Raw genomic sequence first — 19,267 nt, forward strand, 5'->3', positions numbered from 1 at the left:
ATTTGGTGCAACCTCTGACCTTTATTTGTTACCAGACAGCCTGCAAACGGGCACCACACTTGTGAACAGTTTTATTAAGTGCATGTTGTGCACTTTACTCGTCTCAACTTGTCCTTTAGATGCTCCTGACACATGATGTAATTTGGTGTTAAACAACGTAGCCTGACTGACTTATATCACTCACGGGAAAATGTTTCTTCTGTCAGAGAACAAAGTGTTTTGCTTGGGTTCTTAAAGAGGATGAAATTTACGATAACGATCTTCGTAAAACGCTCCTTCATTAATAATAATAAGTAATAATAGTAATAAGTAAAATTCAAGGAGCAACTCTCCAAAAATCGATCCTGTTCTTTGTTTGGTCGTATTCTGTTACAGTTCCGAGTTCCATCACATCACTGCGGGTAAACCACGTTCCCGCCTCTGGATCTTGTGTCTTCTATTAACTGCATGTTTTAAAAGAGACGTTTTAAAAAGCTCGTGACTCGGTGGTGACTGGTCAAGACGGGTATAACGCTTGTACGCTCCTGTGTTGATATTTACAGTACCCCTCGAACAAGACCCGATATAAGCCGTCATACAAAAAGCTGCCTTGTTCCTCCAAAAGGAAAATATTTAAACAAAGCACAACTCAGCATCAGTTTACCCGACTGAGAATTTTGAATCATATCATGGCTGATGAAAAAGGACCAAACTCTTTAAGTGAAGTGGGAGTGGCGATCATAGACGAAAAATCTCCTTTAATCTCGGTTCAACTGGGCGATTCAAGCAATTCTGGAGACAAGTCAAATTTTCCAGCTAATTCAAGGTAGAGTCCTTGTCGTGAGGGGTGTGCAATTTCTATAACGTTGTCAGCTTTATGCAAATTTTCGCAGTTGACACTCTACTTTGTGCAGTGCCGTAAATTTCTCAGCTATTAAAACTAGCGGAGTGAATTTGAAAGCAATCTTCGCAGTAATGAAATAAACCAGCGGAATTACGCCATAATCGAATCTTGACGGTTAAATCCAACGGAAGTATGACTTTGCAGAAATAGGTAATGATAGCATTTCCAGACAGTTTGAATTTGATGGGAGTGTAGGCATCTCTGTTTATACTTTGGTGCGCGGGAAAAAACTCACTTGGAGTATTTTAGTCCTTGGATGCACCTGCAGAGCATGTGGGTGTAAGATCGTTTCCGCGGGAGATTAATCTAACACCAAAAATACAGAGCCCCCTAAACTGAGCTCATGGTACAAGTAAAAAGCCTTGTCAAAAATGATAATTTGTGGCCTTTTTGCACAACTTTACAACAGTTTAAAGTAAACGGCAATTTTGGAAATACCATAGACTATTTGGGGCAGTTTACGTGTAGTACTCACTTAATGCAAACCATAACATGGCACACACAAGTTGTTTATCTCTCAGTTGTTCTACGAGGGACCACAATTTACCAAATTAATCTGGCTTCAAGTTGATTTTATGTTACTTTGAGAATGATAACTGGAGAGCAAGAGTAATTTATCAGAAATCGTCATAAAATGAAAGGTCATTCATTCATGTTGGCGAAGCAGCCGACACGAACTGTTCACATGCCGCAATGGATTTTGAAAGCTCAAGGTAGTGGATAGCTTGTAATTGAGGAGGTACGTTACCGTGATCTCAAAGTCTATTTAGCTTTATCAAATCCTTTTTTTTCTCACATGATAAGCACGCTCGATTTTCTTTTGATTTTACATTGAGTGGTACAATGGACTAGGTGCAAACTGGATTTTCAATACGGATTTTAAACACTTGGTCCATGGAACGTAGACTTCTGAACCGGAGCAAGTTAGAGTAAAGCATTGTCTTCGTTTGAATTGGTTTTGTTTTTATTTTATTACTCTTTAGTAAAAGAAACCAAAATGGCATCACAACAGGAAATTATTCTCAAACAAGGAAACCCTTCAATCTTAATTCTTTCAAGAAAGCAATTGTGTCGTCCTTGGAGTATTGGGACTTGGCAGCCAAGTTCAATCGTTATAGATACATCTCTCGCTTATCTAATCACAATGTGGTAAGTAAATCATTATTTATGGAAATTTCACCATGCATGCTTGTAAGGCTTCAAAACTAGTCTGTCTAGTGTATTATTTTAACTCCTTAGGTAAACTTCATAAGTTTGTGCTTTTCCCCTTTTATAGATAATTCCAAGTCACCTGCTTCCATCTCAGTCTGTTGTCACAAAAGAGAGGAATGAGAAACAAAGCAGCCTTGTCACAATGTAAGACTAATACCCCATTCACACTAGCAAAACATGTTTAGTTAAACTGGGTTTAACCCTTTAACTCTCACATGAGTGACCAAGACAGAATTTCTTCTTACAATATCAATACAATATAAAACAGACAAGTGATGGGAATAGAGAAAAATATACCAAATTCTTCAAAATAACATCACAAGAATTGTATGGCAGACAGTAAGGAGAATCAGCTAGAGGATCTTGAGAGTGAAGGGTTACCTAAATGGAAATCAAAAGTAGGGAACTGAAAAAACTAAGTTTTCTCTAAGGTTTACTGGCCACTAACTTTTATTTTCATGTGCTAAATTTGAAGTTGACAAACATGGCCTTAAGCAGCTGCTATGAAGAAAACGATTTCAAACCTGTTAAACAAAACAGCTTTTGTGAATTTAAAGCTTTGTTGTGAATGGGTTATGACTAAATACTTCACCTAGTCTAATGAACTACCTCTAACCTAACAATTATTGTCCTGTTGTAAAAAATGTATGTATTTCTTCTACTAAAAGTTTTTTTGGTTTAAGCCCTGTTTCACTAAGGAAAACTGGTTTTGTGCCCCTTAGTCTCTATTTAACCATGCTTTAGAATTTCTAATGTTGCTTTTGAGGTGAGTGTGGTATTTTGAAACTGATGATTACAATGCTGAAATTTACATTTATCTGCACTCAATTTCTGCACTTCTCTGGCAGTACTCGCCTTTGTATGATTTGAATTTCAATAAATGTATTTATTTCCCAGCTTTTCCATTTGGAACACGATGATGGGCACATCACTGTTGAGCATGCCATGGGCTATCAATCAGGTTTACAGCTATGTTGCGCCTCTATTCCTGGATAATTTACTACTAACAGTAACTTTACTATAATCATGAAATCATTGTTATCCAAAGTTAATTGTTTACTCTGTTTCAATGACCTGAAAGCTACTTAATATTTAAGCTGAATTTCTGTCTATTTTTTTCAGGCTGGATTTGTTCTGGGTACCATTCTTGTGATAGTAATGGCTGGAATTATTTTTTACACCTGCTACTTGATAATAAAGTGTTCACAAGAGAAAGGTATTGTGTAATTGAGCCTCTTATCCTATTAAATATTGTGATCTGATTATTAATTTTCCCTTGTAGCTGATACACATTTCCTTGTAAATTAGTTGGGAGAATTTGGTGAGAGATTAATTCTACCTGATAATTTTGAGTATTCTCATAATGAGTTTGGTGGGTGATGTCTGGATATTATAGGGAGAAGTAATTTGTTAATCACTTGTGGGAGTTAGGCATTGAAATGTGACAGACTGTGCATTTTGATATTCTGCTTTACTACTCTTTTAATTGTTGACAAAATTATATTAATTTCATTGACATTTAATGTTGTAAGGTTATAGCTGACAAAAGTCTATCCCAATTATTTTAATATAAAATAATGTATCTACTTTTGATAATGCCAAATTTGAAGTTCAACTCTAGTACTAAGGAACTTATCAATTAAATTACCTCTTTTGTCTCTTTAGTGGAGCATGGAGATGTTGTGGAATTTTCTGCTTTATGTAGAGAGTATCTTGGTAAACCTGGAGAGCTCATTGCAGTATTGTTTTCAGTGGCACCTCTCGTCAGTGCAGTCATTGTATTTTGGGTTTTAATGAGCAACTTTCTCTTCAACTCTGGAAAATACATCCAAGGTAAGGTATTTTATAAGTATGGTACATGACTTATGACTAAATTGAAATGTTAAACAAACCTGTTTATGAGTATAAAATTGACACCTTCTAACCGTAACAACTGTTTATTCAAATAGTTTTTCTTTCCTCCCATTTAGAAAACATATTTTCAGTTGCACTAGTGATCAACTCTTCAACCACTTTGGAAGGTAGCAAAAAGTTTATGTCTATGTCCATAGAGTATTATTTTTTATGTGCTATTTGCCCAACAAATTTACTTGTGGCACGATTGTTCATGAGTTCATTTTGAATTTTTCTTCATTTTCATCTGCTTTATCCATCTACCTGTTAGAAACACTTTTGGTAAACACTTTAAATACTTTATATAAATACTTTGTTGAGCTCTCTGCTCATGTTATCCACACACTTTTTTTCAGTGCTTTGCCCAGGTGGCTACAGTGCAGGGGTAACTTCTTCAAATAGCTCAGTTATTCAGGATGAAAATTCATTTTGGCATGTTCAACACACTGTACCATACTTGTTGATTGCTGTCTTCTTTCCACTGTGCAGTGTCAGGTCACCAACTTTTTTCACAAAGTTTAATTCTTTAGGTAAGGTAATATTAAGTTTCTGTGATCAGTGTTGTTTAGTTTATCTTTTTCTATGTCCTCAATATTATTTTTGTAATCTCACTCTCTCTTTTTTCTCTTCAAGCTCAGTCAATTTATATAATAGGTAACAGACAGGGAATTTTATAATGTACTTACCAGCTCTTGTGTCATAAAATCTGTAGTACAGTAATGACAAAGAGACTTTTGCCTTTGAAATAACAGTCACTGATGAAAGAAACAGGAGTAAACATGGGGATTAATTGCAATGGGTTACAACCTGTGGGCCCACAGCCCAAAACTTACTATTTATTCATGCAAAATGACAACCACAGCTGGAAATCTCAAAAGTCACTTGTCAAGAACATTTCAAGAGGTTGGGTTGGTGCTGGAAAGAGAAATTTGAAAAAGAATTGGCACGAAAAGAATAGTATAGAGCCAACATGTCTCCATACAACTATGGGAGTAGCATTTACTTTTAAGCTTGACTTCAGTTGGCTTAAACATTTGGACTGCATCTGATAGAATGCAATTCTTAAATGGGCTGTTTCTAGTTACCTTTATACTTTTCTCTACACAGGAACCGTGTCAGCCATCTACATTATCATCTTCACCATTATCAAAGCCAGCATATGGGGAGTCAACCTGGACTTTAAAAAAATACCAAGTAAGATCTTGAAGCTAGTGCTGATTAAAAAAAGTTTAACATCAGTAAAAGATACTGGTACTTGAGTTAGAGCAAGAAAATAAAAATCACTTAGTAAGATATAATTTAGGTTTACAAAATATTAGATAGATGACCAATTAAGAAATGTTATTAAATAATAACATTACACAAATCTTAGTCCAAACTTAGAAGGATGGTCTCAATCCTTTACGTCCTAACATCACTTTGCATATTCTCCATACTGTTCCCAATACATTTCCTAGGGTGCAGACAAGGAGAATTTGTTAAATTATCAAGAGGTCCTTCCGTAGTTGATGATCTTTTTCTCTGTTGTCATGACTTTAATGTTTGATTCAGTGGTGTTACTGTAAGGAGAAATAACATGGTAGTCACTCTTAGGGTGAAAGGGGTTAAGTAGAAAGAAGATTTCTGTGTAACATTTTTTTAAAACTGTAAAGCAGCAGTTTATTTGTTATTTTCTTAGCTTTATATTTTTTACCTTAATTTTGTTTGGGAGTATGTGTCCAAGATTGGCAATAGTTCATGATAAAGAAGTAATGTCTATCATTATTTGTAGTTATATGGGATATTTTTATACTAACATGTCTCCCATTTCTTCTGTTGTAGTGTTCAAGGCTAGTTTTCCTGCCCTAACAGGTTTACTTACTCTGGCCTACTTAATTCACAACTGTATTCTATCAATAATGAGGAACCAGGAGAACCCTAAAAATAACGTAAGTGATCCATATTTTTGAAGGTTACTCTCAAGTGTTTATTTATTTAGTTTTGCCCAACTATAATAAAATAGTATTAATTAAATGCAATACAATAGTGTTAATGAATTATTTTAAATTGAAGTTTCTGACTCCTAGGGGTAACTAGTTTCTAATGCCTCCTCATAACATCACCCCTGAATCACACCTTAAAGTTATGAGAGTAAAGGAAATGATCACCAATTAAAGAAGCTCTTAAATTTTTAAACAAATTCTCCTTGTCAGTGCCCTGGAGAATGTATGGAGAACAGTATCAAGAACAATAACATACTGATGTAAGAGTTACTCTTTTCTCTTCTTTCATTTCAGGAACGAGACCTCAGTGTAGCTTTCTGTCTTGTAGCATTTACATATACACTTGTTGGAGTGCTGTTCTTCATTTCTTTTCCTAGAGAAAAAGATTGTATTCAACAGGTAATATATCCTACCAAAAGTTGTGCATGACTGTATTTAGAGATGTACAGATTTACTAAAATATATCCCTACAAGTTATGTGCCCTTGTAGTGGATGCACCCTAAACAATTCCTTTGCACTTTTGCAAATCTTTAGTGTCTGATTTTAAGAGAGTATGCAGCTATCAAAGCAAAAGGTAACTGGGCAATTAGCCTGAGACTGAATGAAAGGACAATTTATTAAAATTGTTTTTAATTACCTCAATCAATTTTTAGGTTCTTCTTGATAACTTTCCAGCTGCAGACGTTATGACATTTATAGCTAGGCTCTTTCTTCTGTTTCAACTTACCACCGTGTTTCCTCTGGCCATGTATGTCATACGTGTGCAGTTCATGTTCTATTTCTTCAAAAAAACCTATCCCAGGTGAGTTTGTTTCTAGATCTTCTGCTCTGCATGTGCTCAGGTAACAGGTTGCAAAATAGTTTTTGTAGTGTAGCAATATACTTTTTTTAGTATCCAGTGCAATTTTTCATACCTAAGCAATATTGCATGTGTTCTACTAAGGTAACTTCTTCTCTTTTAATTGAGCTGATATTCTTTTACACAGCTATCTACATGTGTTTATCCTAAACTTTGTACTGATTGGGACCTGTGTATTATTTGCTGTGGTCTACCCACATGTTGGTGACTTTATCAGGTAACTAATGGACAACCTAACTGTCATGTGAGCATGTGATATATGGTATTTTAGAAATTTTCATGGAGGACCTTTTCATTTTGTTTTATATTATTGTTATTTTATCCCATTTACAGGTATGCGGGATCATTAAGTGGAGTGGCCTATGATTATGCACTACCCTGTATTGTGTACATAGTGATACAGAAGCAAAAAGGAAAGCTGTCTTGGCTGAGTGCTGGATTCCATTCTATTATTGTTTTGCTTGGGTTTGCTAACTTAATGGCTCAGTTCTTCACTTCTGCTTGAGACTTTACTGAGAAATTAAGTGGATAATGCATGAAAGTGGTGGCACTCTAGAGGTGGTAATAAGAAAACTTCATTTGCTTTGAGTCTAGGTTGTCTTCTTTGCCAAAGGTGTTTGAAGTGTTCACAAATGTTCGTAACTATAAATTTACAGGCAAGTTATGAATTGGTAAACTTTTTTGTTGCTACTAAGTGTTAATGACCAGCAACTCTGCATTGGTAGGTCACTATTACATAATGACACATAACAAACCTAAAAACCATTTCTAAATTTTTGCTACCATGAAGACATTTATACCATCACAAGTGAGGGTTTAAAATACTTTGCATCTCATAGAACAGTGTGATAGTTATTAAGAGCACTTTAGAAAAGATTAAGCATAAGGCAAATGTATTTGCTTGTAAATAAAAGATGCTTTTGACATATTTTCAGAGTCATATCTCTGGATAATATTTGTACTATGTTATCATCATGATGTTTCAATGACAACTTATTATCTTGGGTGTGTGTGTATATATATGTATATATATTGTATGCAATTTACTTATTTGTTTTTCCTGATTATGTTTGAATGACGTGGCCTTATTTCCCAAAGACAGGGTCCAAGTTGTTTGTAAGGCATCAAGCCAAAACCATTACTTCATTTTAATACTTGAGAAAAATCTTTGAATTATTAAGGCAATTAAGAAGTTTCAGTTTTCATGTAATGGAATAGTTTGAGAGTTACAATAGTCTGATGCCTGGGTGTTGAGGTTTAAAAGCATTTTGTGCTATTTTCAATATAATTGCCAAATAGCACTTTACTGGCTTAATGGGTATTAATAGCAGTTACTTTTTACTATAGGACAGAGACGAAGAAGACTTTTTACTATAGGACAGTGAACATCTGGAATAATTTAAATAATGATATTAAGGTGTGCATCGATGTTAATAGTTTTAGGAGTAAGCTTAGAGGGGTGCTTTTAGACAAATTTAAGAGGGAGGAATGATATCCTAATGATTTGTAATTGTAACTTTAAATTATTTGTATATGTTTTTATTTTTATCTTTTCCTTTGTAATTGGCACTGAAAAGCCCCTTTGGGGAAGTGGTCAATAAACGTATGTATGTATGTATGTTACATGTATTTGCTTGATGGCCAGTTTTGTGGATTCATTTGTTTTTAAAATGTGTATTTAAGGTTTTATTTCAAATAATGGTTGAGCCATGTACTGCTTCTGCCCTTACCAAGAATATATTAAAAAAATGTGTGGTTTGATTGTTTGTTTGATGGATGGGTAGAAAGTGATTGCTTGATTGCAGGCATAATCTGGAGAGACACATGCAATGCCCCTTTTTTTAGGAAGGGACCACCATGTTTTGGGAAATGTATGGTTTTAGTTATTGAAAGTTATGTTTAAAAAATGGTCCCCTTCAGAGTATTGTGGTGTTATTATGGCTCTTCAGTGTCAATGTTAGAAAGGCTGCCTCTGTTTCTGTGTGTGGGGTAAATGAGTAAAAGGCAGTATGAAACAAGGTAAAAACCAAAATCTTATATCCAAGATCTTTTGGGGTTAAGCTTTATTTTCAGCCCTTTTGTAAGTTAAATAATCAAGTATATTTATAAATAATTCAATATTTTTTAATCTCTTTGAAATTTCAGAAAGATCCCCCTTTACCTATTTATCTTGCAATGTTGAAGTAACGTCATTGATTTAATACCTCATTATTTAAATATGTGGTTATGTTTGACTAAGAATGGGGTTTTTGGCTTTGTTGATCAAGAGAGGAACACCTTTCTAATATCAGTTTGGAAAAAATACATCTTCAGGATACCTTAATTTTGAAATAATCCTGAGTAAACTTATTTCAATTTTAACTGAAAATTCTTGAAGGATTAATTCCTTACACAAGTAGTTTTAATTGTTCACAAAGAAATGTACTTCAAATCCTAATCTGACATAAGTCAAGTAAATCAGCTTAATTTAATTGACTTAAATTGCAAAATGAATTGCTATATTATATACATTCAAAAATAAGCATAGCCCTTAATGGAGTAATCAAACATAAAAAAAAACTCACCAATTTAAATGAAATAGAAAATACATTTACTTTAAGACCTGTTCCAATGAATAAATGAAAATATCCCTTGACTTAGACACTTTGTAAAATGTTCTGTGTTGTATTATTAACTCAAACAAAAAACTGATTGTTTCACCAGTAAAACTTAAAGTATTTGTTGTAATAATTTAATAAACTGTAATCATAAAAACATCTTGAGTAGAACCTCAACTCAACTTATGCAGGTACCTCACTCACTCTCATCAAAGTTAGCTGGAAAATACTTGTTGAGAACCTAATATTCTTTAATAAAGAATCAAGCTAATCTTGGAACTATAAGCATATATACTTGTTATAGCAACTCTCACAAATAATTCAGTTGCATGATGATAAAGTTAAAGAGTTAAAGTAAGTAAATAGATGAACATAATTGTACTTCAAAGTAAATCTTTTGCTTTTCATTTATATATTATTGGGTGAGTCTCTTGGGAAATCTGTTAGCTCTTCATATTCGCCGTCATCGTATATGATGTCCTCTGGTCCAGCTTCCTCATACTGTTGATACTCGGCGATAAGATCGTTCATGTTGGAGTCAGCCTGCGAATTAAAAATCATATTAAAACCTGAGCTCAAATTTAGACTTTATCACATCGGTGTGGTTCATATCCTTCCAAAACATCTAAATACCCAACCTGGAAGAAAGACAGGGGAGACTGTTGCCCTTTTTTTCGTTGATTTTTTTCTTCAGTTTGGGTTATTGTAAGTGACTGCCAATGTTCTCACCGTGATATTTTTCCCCTGCCCTCCCCCGTTCCAATTATTAGAATTAACCTACTAGAAAATATTGGCTTTACTGACCATTTATTATATTGCTGAGGAAAGGAACGAGTAAAAGTTTGTGTTGGTTGTTCTAACAACCGATGCATGCCTGGAAAGCGAAGAAAAATTCCCCTTCAAAATGCCACCTTGTGAGGTTTACTCTGTACACAAATTCATTTTTATCCAATGCTCAATTGAGAGCAAAAATTTTTTCATTAGTTTACATCTATGCGGCTCCTTTTCTATTTTTTGCTCCGTACATGTTTCATCCCACGTATACTTCCTTCCTGGTTGTTGTCATAATTATTTCTTTATCCGCGAACATCAACATTAATAAATCTAACCAATCGGGGTGAAGCTCTTATACACCACGCAAATAACCAATGAGAGGGCGCAGCTTATCCACATGGCAGCGCGCGCCATGGCGGGAATTTTGGTTTCTTTGTTTCGTAATCTGTTGCATAGCTTTGTTGCTCAAGCAAACTCATGTTATTCAGGAACGAGCACGTCAGCCTTTGAGCTTCGACACTGCCTACCTTTGCCTCATCTCATTGTTCTCGGCTTGTCAATTGCTAATTGTGCGTGCAATCGCTTGATCAGTCGTATTTTGAGAAGAAAGTTTAATAAGGAACTGGAATTCAGGAACGAAGTCGGGAAGCGATGGCCATGCTCAAAAGTGTTATGAATGGAGAAAGGTCAGTTTGTCTATTATTCAGGATGTCGTTATTCTTTAAAAACTAAATTTTACTTTGTAACGAGAGTCAGAAATTCGGAACGCCTTTTATTGTGTTGGTCTGATGTAAACCTTTGTCTAACTCGGCTGAATTGAATTTTAGCTAGTGCGAATTTTCACGCATTTTTGTCGATGTCACAAAAATGTATTCGTTTGTATTCTTTTCTGAGCTGACAATTCGCCAACGGGCCACGGCGATTTTTCTTTCAAAGCTTTCGTACTTAATTTGCTGGGAAACAAACAAAATTTCTTTGACAAAGCGTTGTCAAATACTTCAAAATGAAAAAATACTTCGTAGTTGGTAGTGCGCGGCGTTTGGTTTCGGCCAAGAGACTCATCAGAAACTTCGAAAATGTCCAAAAAAACTCGTTGAGCATCGCGCTCAAAGTCACGTTCGCGAATTCATGATGTTAACAGTCTAGCCCTACATCGCAGAAGGATTCCCAACTTCACGTTCACGAGGTAAAAGTTGTACAGTAAGAAATTGTCAAATACTTCTCGAAAAAAAAATTCGTGGCATAATTTAGAGTCTGTTCTAACGCGTTCCAGTGAACGTCCGTTTCCTGTTGGTGTTGTATTCACATGCGCACGGCTGATAGGATTTACTCTAATCCAGTTTAAAGTAGCCTTCACAATAAATTTATCAAGACTTTGAATGAAGTACCATTAATGAAAGACCATGAAATCAAGTTTGATATTTTAACGTGACTAAAACAGTGCCTGAGGTCAGTTTGTTAGCTTTAGCAACAGCCTGGCAACCAGTTAACCAATTAGTCTTCCATGAAAGTTATATTTTACAATTAAAAACTTAAGAATTTGCGCGGTTCTTTGCTTAAAAGCCAGTTCAGTTTGTTTCTTTTCCTGATATTCTTGCTGCTTGAATTTAAAACCAATTTATATTTCCATCTTGGATGTAAAAACGGCAATGTGAAAACAACTTTTTAGGTTATTGTGCCAAGAGGTCCTAGGTTTCGGAAAATTGCCATCTTACTTTTAAATTGCGGTACTACTAACATTCTGCAGAAAGATAACTGGCCGCGTTGTGATCAGGTCATGGTGGGAGTTGACTTTAAAACCACTGAAAGTAATATTCCGCTAGTTAGTTCTAAGCTCAAAAAACGGAATATGCTCGAAAAAGTGGCTGGTTTTCAAAGAAAATAACAAGGCAAAGATAAAAAAATCACCTCGGTGAACTCCATGATATCCATGCCTTCCGTCGTGTACCAGTGGAGGAAAGCTCTCCTTCTGAACATGGCAGAAAACTGGTCAGTAAATCTTTTGAATGCTTCCTGTATGGCGGTACTGTTATAAAGAAAGGTGGCGGAGGTTTTTTGTCCTTTGGGCGGTACATTACACACAGCTGTTTTCATGTTATTCGGAATCCAATCGACAAATGAAGTCGAATATGCGTTTTGCATTGCGGAGATGGTTTCCTCTACGTCCCTCATAGCGAGCTGGCCTCTGAACATAGCTGCAGCGGTAAGGTACCTTCCCTGGCGCGGATCACAGGCTACCATCATGTTTTGAGGTCCGAACATGTTACTAGTAAGTTCCGAGATGCCGTATGATCTGTAGCTTTGAGAGTATCGGCTGATGAGTGGTGCGTGGGCGGGAATGAAGAAATGAAGTCTTGGAAACGGAACCATATTTACTGCGAGTTTTCTAAGGTCTGCGTTTAGCTGTGGAGAGCACGTTGTCCGTAAGTACCCAAAGTTTGATTTAGTTATTTTAATCTGACAATTGCGAGGAAAAAATTGTTTACAGTCATAGCTCTACAAATGGCCACCCTCTCCCCCTCCCCCTCCCCCTCCCCCACCCTTAAGGGCTGATATTTTCTTAGGGTTAGGGTTTAGGGTTTTGGCCCCTGTGCACGGTGCGCATAAGAACTAATATTTGAAAATGACACATCGACCACGCTTAGTTGATCACCGAATTATTCGCGTAGAGAAAATGAAATATCTGCAATATCGAAAGCGGACACTGAGATAACTGAAGAACTCATTTTTCCCGTCTGGTTTCGTTTTGTTTACATTTATTATATTGTTTTCTATTTCTACTTGATACGTTTTGACTTTCGAACTAAGTTGTAAGAAACAATGGGTACTTTTTTGGAAAAAGAATATTCTGTGTTTCAAAATGAACGTGTTATCATTTATTGTTACAGATTTAATTTAGCTTATTGATCATTACCTGACCAGGAAAGCGCAGCGAGGTCGTGACTCCTGCCATGGTCGTGGCCACTAGTTTGTTTAGTTCACTGTAAGTAGGCGTCTTCAGTTTTAAAACATTCGAACAGATATGGTACAAAGCCTCGTTATCAATACAAATCGCTGCATCTGCAATGTCCACAAGATGATGAAAGCTTAGCGTAGCATTATATGGCTCAGTGACTGTCTCAGACACTCTTGGCGAGGGCAGCACACAAAAACTACTCAGTAGTCTATCCGGATATTCTTCGCGAATTTTTGACATTAAAAGCGATCCGAGGCCAGAGCCTGTCCCTCCTCCTAAAGAATGAGCCACTTGAAAACCTTGCACACAATCACAAAATTCCGCCAGTTTTCGTATGCAGTCCATCCCTGCTTCTAGAAGTTCAGACCCTTCCGTATAAAATCCTTTGGCCCAATTATTCGCCGCACTACTCTGACCTGTAATCGGAATTAAATATATGGATTACATACAAGATGAGTTGAGGTCGAGATATTATTGTAAAATAACAATTGTTATAGCAGGATTGGCTATTAACACATGATTGAATATTTTCTGTAAATTATATTTTTGCGAACGTCATTTGGATTACTCTCCGAATTCGAACCAATAATAATTTACAGTAAAATTGCTAGTTCTCAAAGATAGTTTCCTTTCGCTTCTGTTTTCTTCAACTCACCACAAATGCAGTTGTCAGGGCTAAAGAGTCTTCCGTACTTTGAAGTGCGGAGTGAATCGATTGAGCCTGGTTCCAAATCCAGGCATGCTGCTCGTGGAATGTACCTGCCATCTGCATAAAAGAGAGAAAAATAAATTCCTATCACCTGAGGGTAAAAACCCGAAAAATTCAATCAGCGAACAACAGGCGAAATACTGAGTATGCAATAAATGATATAAGTTATCGTCGAAGACTTGACTTGACCAATAATTTGGCGCGGGAGCAAACAGCGAGAATTAAATCAAAACATTTAATAAGAACAAGATCTTTTATTCTGTAGTCTAGCAACTGCATGCCTGTATTAAGTAGTTTAAAGTAAAACCCTTTTTCTCAAAGATCTTTTCTAGCTGAAGGAAACCATGTGTAGGGATGATAGCTCTCTCTTTGTGGGGTGAGATGTACCTAGTGCTTACGCACCACTTACCCACTGTTTCGTTAAAATAAACGTTAAGTCTATCCAGTTGATTTGGAGTTTTTCCTGTGTAGTTCCCATCTGGCGAAATCCCGTGTTCATCAGAAATAAGTTCCCAAAACTGCATTAAGTCGAGAACAAGAGAAAGAAAGAAATAAATCGCATGCAGACAGATAGATAACAATATGTTTGAGCTCGCTTCGTCCTTGAACGTCACATCTGTTTCAGCTTTTGTTTTGCAATGTGGTTGTCGTAGGATATGTATATTGTGGGTCAATGATTCGAGAAATATACCATCTTCATTTCTGTTATTTGCTACCGTGCCAGTTTCTTGTTGACTGCGGATAATTTGCGTTTGTTATTAATAAAGCAAGAAATAATATAAAAACGATGACACCGTCCCATGAGTTAGAAATGCTGGTGGAAAGTTTTTGAAACGTTTTGTTCAAGAAATAAGTAAGAAAAGGCGAAACTTGAGACAAGTTTTTCTGTTAATGTTGTCATTTAAAGCAAAAACGACCCTTAACAGGTAAATTGACAACAGCCTACAGTACTGCAGGTGGCCTAGTCTTACATCGTGACCAAGTAAAAGAATTTATTCCTTCCGGCGAGGTGAAATCTGTGAAAGCTGCGATTTCTTCTGAACCATAGTTATCACCCTGGTTGATCAGTTAGTTCCTATTGATAAGAGTTATTTAGTTAGTTAGTTAGTTTTTTTTTTCTTTTTTGCAGTTGTAGTTTTAATAGATCTTTTCTCCAAAATAGAACAAAAGCGAGGGCTTTAACATTAGCTGGTAAATTAGAGACCTGCTTTTCATTAGGCAGGTGGTCTACAGAATTTTTTCTTGTTACTGCAGCTTAAAGTCTCTTTGCGTCCAACTTCAATAAAAATTGAACGTTTAGGAAGCTAAATATTTCCTCTTATTTACATGTGCATCTCTTGAGAAAATTTCTTCTATTTGCTGATCAGTTTAAATTTATTGAACAGTTTAAATTTACCGAATAGTTCAAAATTGTTTTAGGCTCCGTGAACCCTTCTGCGACGGTAATTTGCGTTTAATTGATAAACTATAATTTCAATGAACCACGCTGACTTTAAACTTGTTATATTGAAACAATGAAGGAAATCCATACTGTTGTTTGAAAAGATGGGCTTTTAAGTCGGCAGATTTTACGACTAGTGTTTCGTCAAATGTCAAAACATTTTCCTGTATAAATTAATAAATAGCCGTTTTCTGGAGCTACTGGCATCCAATATGAAATCTGTTTTATTGTCAAACGGACCGTGCACTTTAAAAAAGTCTTGCTGAGTGGAAAAACTTGCAAACTGTACGTGTAACTGGAGGAATACCTCACATATAGTTTATAGATAATATTGGTATTTTGTGGAGATAACACTATATAGCATAAAATGAAAGAGATTCGTGATCTTTTTCCTCTAAATTTAGATGGTATTTTGAATTACTACCCATGTTTTTTGTTCACGGTGTTCAGCGGAAGATCTTGAATTTGTTAGCATCTAAGAAATTATCTGTAATAGTTTCAAAATTATTTTGCGAGGCAAAAGTGAGAGGGTTTTATCCTGGATTCGACACTTAAGGATTTTTTTTTGGGAGCTTCGTTCAACAACATCCACAAAAATGAGAACGCTTCATGCATTCCACCCCTGAAACCTTTAGATGCCACAACCTTTCGTCTGCTTAATGGATACAAGCTTTGACAAATACATGTTTAAATACATGTTTAAATACCTTAGAACTTATCTGATTCCCACACTGTCCAACTTGAATGTGCACTATGTCTCTCATGATAGGTGCTTACTATTGCTGGATTGATCACCTTGCTTCTGTCAATTGTAAAACAAGGGTTTTAACTGCAAATATTGTCCCACACGGAAGTAAATTTAGTTTGAAACAGCTCGTTGGCGTTGGTTCCTTCCGAGAGACATGTCTCATTAAATATTATTACTTAAGTTAGAGATATTTTCACCTTTTTACTGCCACTTGACTCTGATTTTATATGGACAACTGAACACCTACATATCTCTATCTCAACCAATAGATAAACGACTCAGTAGTAAGGTTACGTTGCATTTACACATTTAAACGGGATTTATTGGTCTCTAACTTGAATTCAAAAGGAGCTGTAACCTGGACTGGTAAAATTTTCACATCAAAAACTATAAAGTTAGGAACATTTTCAGATTCTGTAAAGAGGAAAAGGTCTTACCTTGCAAACTTGTTCTTGAATGATGAACGCCACGGACCATGGTAAAGGCAATTAAGTATATTCTACAGGATCAGTTAACAGTAAGAGAAACTGAAACGGCCATTAGGACATATTTGAAATGAGCTACATTCTATCGATTGTTCGTTTGGATGAATAATTTATGACGGCCATGATTGCTCTCTATTTGGGGGTGGTCCATTCATGGTGTCTTTCCAAGCGAAAGTAACAAATTGTCAGGCTAAAGACTTCTTCAGGAGCTGTCGTCTTCCTATTGGTCAAAAGTCAGATAACATGGGTCTAACAAAGGACTTTGTGGCCGCTCACACAAGTCGGTTTAAAATGAAACATTCAAAGACTCTTCACCCGCAGAGAAAAATCGTGAATGATTTGAGTCTATTCATAGCTACTGGGTTAATAAACTGTGTAGGTATAATTTCCACGGACATCAGCCTCACGCAATGGAGATACTGAGTCCATGGTCAATCCAAAAAAATTGGACAGTGTTTAATTCAACGAGTGCTTTCTTTATTGTTGTTTCCGGTGTCAAATTCAGTTTGTTTCTGCCTTTGGGAATTGCAACGTTATCCAAATTCGGAGACTACTGTTTTTTTTTTCTTATTGAGATTTCCTTTGAGCGGACTGGTCAAACAGGGAGTGGGACTGGGCATACGCTCAATCCTTGTGGTCTTCGATTGCAAATTAATGGATGTTAATTGTCTTGGTCCGACGAAAGCTCTACGATCAGATTAGCCGTCTCCGTACACCTGGTCAAGGTGTACGGAGATGGTCACACCCTTGTTATTTTGTAACTTTAACAGAAAATTTAAGTTTTGATGTCTTACACTGTTACTATAGCACTTAACTTTGACCATCGAGAAAACGTAAATGCGGCCGATAGAGTAAAACGGAGAGCAGGTGGTGTCTTAAACACAAACTTCTTAAGTTTAAAAGTTATTCTTGCGCTATATTACAGAGAGTAACTTATTTAATCGATGCTTAGCCCGTTTCATTTCGCTGCGCTTGCATGTGTGTTAATCGATCCAAACTTCAAAGCACAGGGATTACGATGAGTAGAACGGATGCTGGAATCAATCAGCATCGCGCTGCACGTAACTGTGACAGAAACTGAGTTGAAACGGAAATAAAATATAGAGTCTGACATGATTCATTGACGGCATCTCGTGAAACAGGCTCATTTAACGGTTCAATGCAAAGACATCCAGGGAGAGAATTAAAACAGGATCCAAAACAACTCGGCAGTGTGCTTAGAGCAGGTGGTAGTGTCAATAGTTTCTGGTGAAAAAAAAACCAAGGCCCTGGGAACCACTGTAAGTTTTTGGTGGGCCGAAATCAGTCCAGTATTAAGTATGTTGATGTCGAAAAAAGAAAACACGGGTATTTACTTTTCTCTTAAGATTGACTGCCTGCTTAGGTCAAAGGTGTTCTTTACGTTCAAACCACATCTGTGTTCCTCTTTCTGCATTAAAAACCCTATGTTACATTGCCAGGTCTGATTATAATCAAACGGTGATATCATAAAATCAGATGTTTTGTCAGCTCATTAAGTTATTTTTCCCTAGAAGAGCAGTAATAATAACTTTCTTTATAAAGGAGGTCGCCTTTCCCATAGGTAGTTTTACAGGCTAGTCATATTTTGAGCAGTTCTCAAGTAAAGAAGCTTGATAAATTGATATTTCATATGCGAAATACATTTCCTACAATATGATCCGAGATTATCTTGGATAACATGTCTTGTTCTTGAATGTGTTTGTTCTTGAACAGCGGAAAAGAAAATAGAAGTCAATACAGAGATCTGACACTAAGAAACTGTTCTAGTCGCACATTGGCTCTAAGATCAAATTCAAAATATCAAGATGACTGTAGAAACTTTGAAACTGTGACAAATTTTTGTTGTTTCTCTTTGACATTGATTCGCTAGTGTTCTCGTAGCTTTTAAGCACGTGATTGTATGTGAAAAAGTTACCCAGTCTTTACTTTGTAAGAAACTGAGAACACTCAAAGTAGTGTTACATTATAATTTGCAGTAGGTTCTTGAGACGCAGCACTAAATTTAAATGATAGATTGCACGTCCTTGATTGCTAAAAAACCCGTTTTGGTTTTTCTTTTGATTGTGATAATTCTTTTCACTTCTGTTTTACAGAATGCAGCTGCTATCGAAAATTTTTTTTTCAGAAAAGTTAACATTGCTTGTTAACTTTAATCCGCTGACAAATACGAACAAAGAAATGGATAAAAAGACGGTAATTTTCCACTAAGTGACCAAAAATATTATAACGTGACATTCCTCACAACGTAGCTACCTTACATTTATTTTCGAGAGTGCTTTTAAAGCTACGTGATGCAAACAATAATTGTAATAGGACAGATGTTGGTTAGATGTACCTTTAGCTGTCACTTTGTTATCGACTTGTCCAAATGTTTTGAAAATGATTGAGTCATCCAGCCACAAATGTTTTCTTTGAAAATTAGCATGCAATTGTATGGCTTTGAGAAAAACCTTGAGCTGTGCTGAAGTAATTTCATTATGGATGTACAAATTCTACTAAACCTTACCAGCTAGCGTTTCAAACTTATCCTAAAAAATGAATGAGAAATAAGTTAAAGCTTTCATTGCCAAAATCTAAACTGAAACTAAAAAAGAGTCTATCACGTATATTTGACTACTGCACACTGTTGACTTGAGCTTATTATGCAAACAGTATGCTTTTATTTTGAATGAGGCCCCCATCGTTTCCGGGGATTGCTCTAAGGAT

The 19,267-nt window shown here is 36.0% G+C and overlaps 2 protein-coding genes across 5 annotated transcripts; one reads left to right on the forward strand and one right to left on the reverse strand.

Moving 5' to 3' along the window:
- The first annotated feature begins 540 nt into the window (after window positions 1-540).
- LOC131779431 (neutral amino acid transporter 9-like) lies at window positions 541-8,591 on the forward strand. The gene is made up of 14 exons (XM_066159862.1): window positions 541-805; window positions 1,867-2,032; window positions 2,160-2,239; window positions 2,993-3,056; window positions 3,218-3,311; window positions 3,761-3,928; window positions 4,066-4,116; window positions 4,345-4,518; window positions 5,096-5,182; window positions 5,810-5,916; window positions 6,265-6,369; window positions 6,625-6,773; window positions 6,958-7,047; window positions 7,164-8,591. Exons 1-14 carry the CDS (start codon window positions 669-671, stop codon window positions 7,333-7,335), a joined length of 1,644 nt encoding a protein of 547 aa, XP_066015959.1. The 5' UTR covers window positions 541-668; the 3' UTR covers window positions 7,336-8,591.
- A 296-nt stretch (window positions 8,592-8,887) lies between these two features.
- LOC131779429 (tubulin beta-4B chain) lies at window positions 8,888-16,808 on the reverse strand. 4 transcript variants are annotated; one of them, XM_059095980.2, is made up of 7 exons: window positions 16,493-16,808; window positions 16,015-16,109; window positions 14,276-14,384; window positions 13,813-13,923; window positions 13,116-13,573; window positions 12,110-12,604; window positions 8,888-9,970 (listed from the first exon to the last, which is right to left on the reverse strand). In XM_059095980.2, the coding sequence occupies exons 2-7, from the start codon at window positions 16,069-16,071 to the stop codon at window positions 9,836-9,838; spliced, it is 1,365 nt and encodes a 454-aa protein (XP_058951963.2). In that variant the 5' UTR covers window positions 16,072-16,109; window positions 16,493-16,808; the 3' UTR covers window positions 8,888-9,835. The 4 variants fall into 4 exon arrangements, with proteins under 4 accessions (XP_058951963.2, XP_058951964.2, XP_066015960.1 ...); XM_059095981.2 differs by lacking the exon at window positions 16,493-16,808 and adding an exon at window positions 16,253-16,302; XM_066159863.1 differs by lacking the exon at window positions 16,493-16,808 and having other exon boundaries at window positions 16,015-16,185.
- Between the last annotated feature and the right edge of the window lie 2,459 nt (window positions 16,809-19,267).

The sequence above is a fragment of the Pocillopora verrucosa genome, chromosome 12, assembly GCF_036669915.1.
Source record: "Pocillopora verrucosa isolate sample1 chromosome 12, ASM3666991v2, whole genome shotgun sequence".
Taxonomy (NCBI): Eukaryota; Metazoa; Cnidaria; class Anthozoa; order Scleractinia; family Pocilloporidae; genus Pocillopora; species Pocillopora verrucosa.

Coding starts and splice junctions, on each gene's coding strand:
- LOC131779431 (XM_066159862.1), top strand. CDS start 669: ATGGCTGATGAAAAAGGACCAAACTCTTTAAGTGAAGTGGGAGTGGCG. Junction 5,917..6,264: donor AGGAGAACCCTAAAAATAAC/GTAAGTGATCCA, acceptor CTTTCATTTCAG/GAACGAGACCTCAGTGTAGC. Junction 6,370..6,624: donor AAAAAGATTGTATTCAACAG/GTAATATATCCT, acceptor ATCAATTTTTAG/GTTCTTCTTGATAACTTTCC.
- LOC131779429 (XM_059095980.2), bottom strand. CDS start 16,071: ATGAGAGACATAGTGCACATTCAAGTTGGACAGTGTGGGAATCAGATA. Junction 12,605..13,115: donor CGCTGCGCTTTCCTGGTCAG/GTAATGATCAAT, acceptor TGCTCTCCACAG/CTAAACGCAGACCTTAGAAA. Junction 9,971..12,109: donor ATATCATGGAGTTCACCGAG/GTGATTTTTTTA, acceptor TTTAATTCGCAG/GCTGACTCCAACATGAACGA.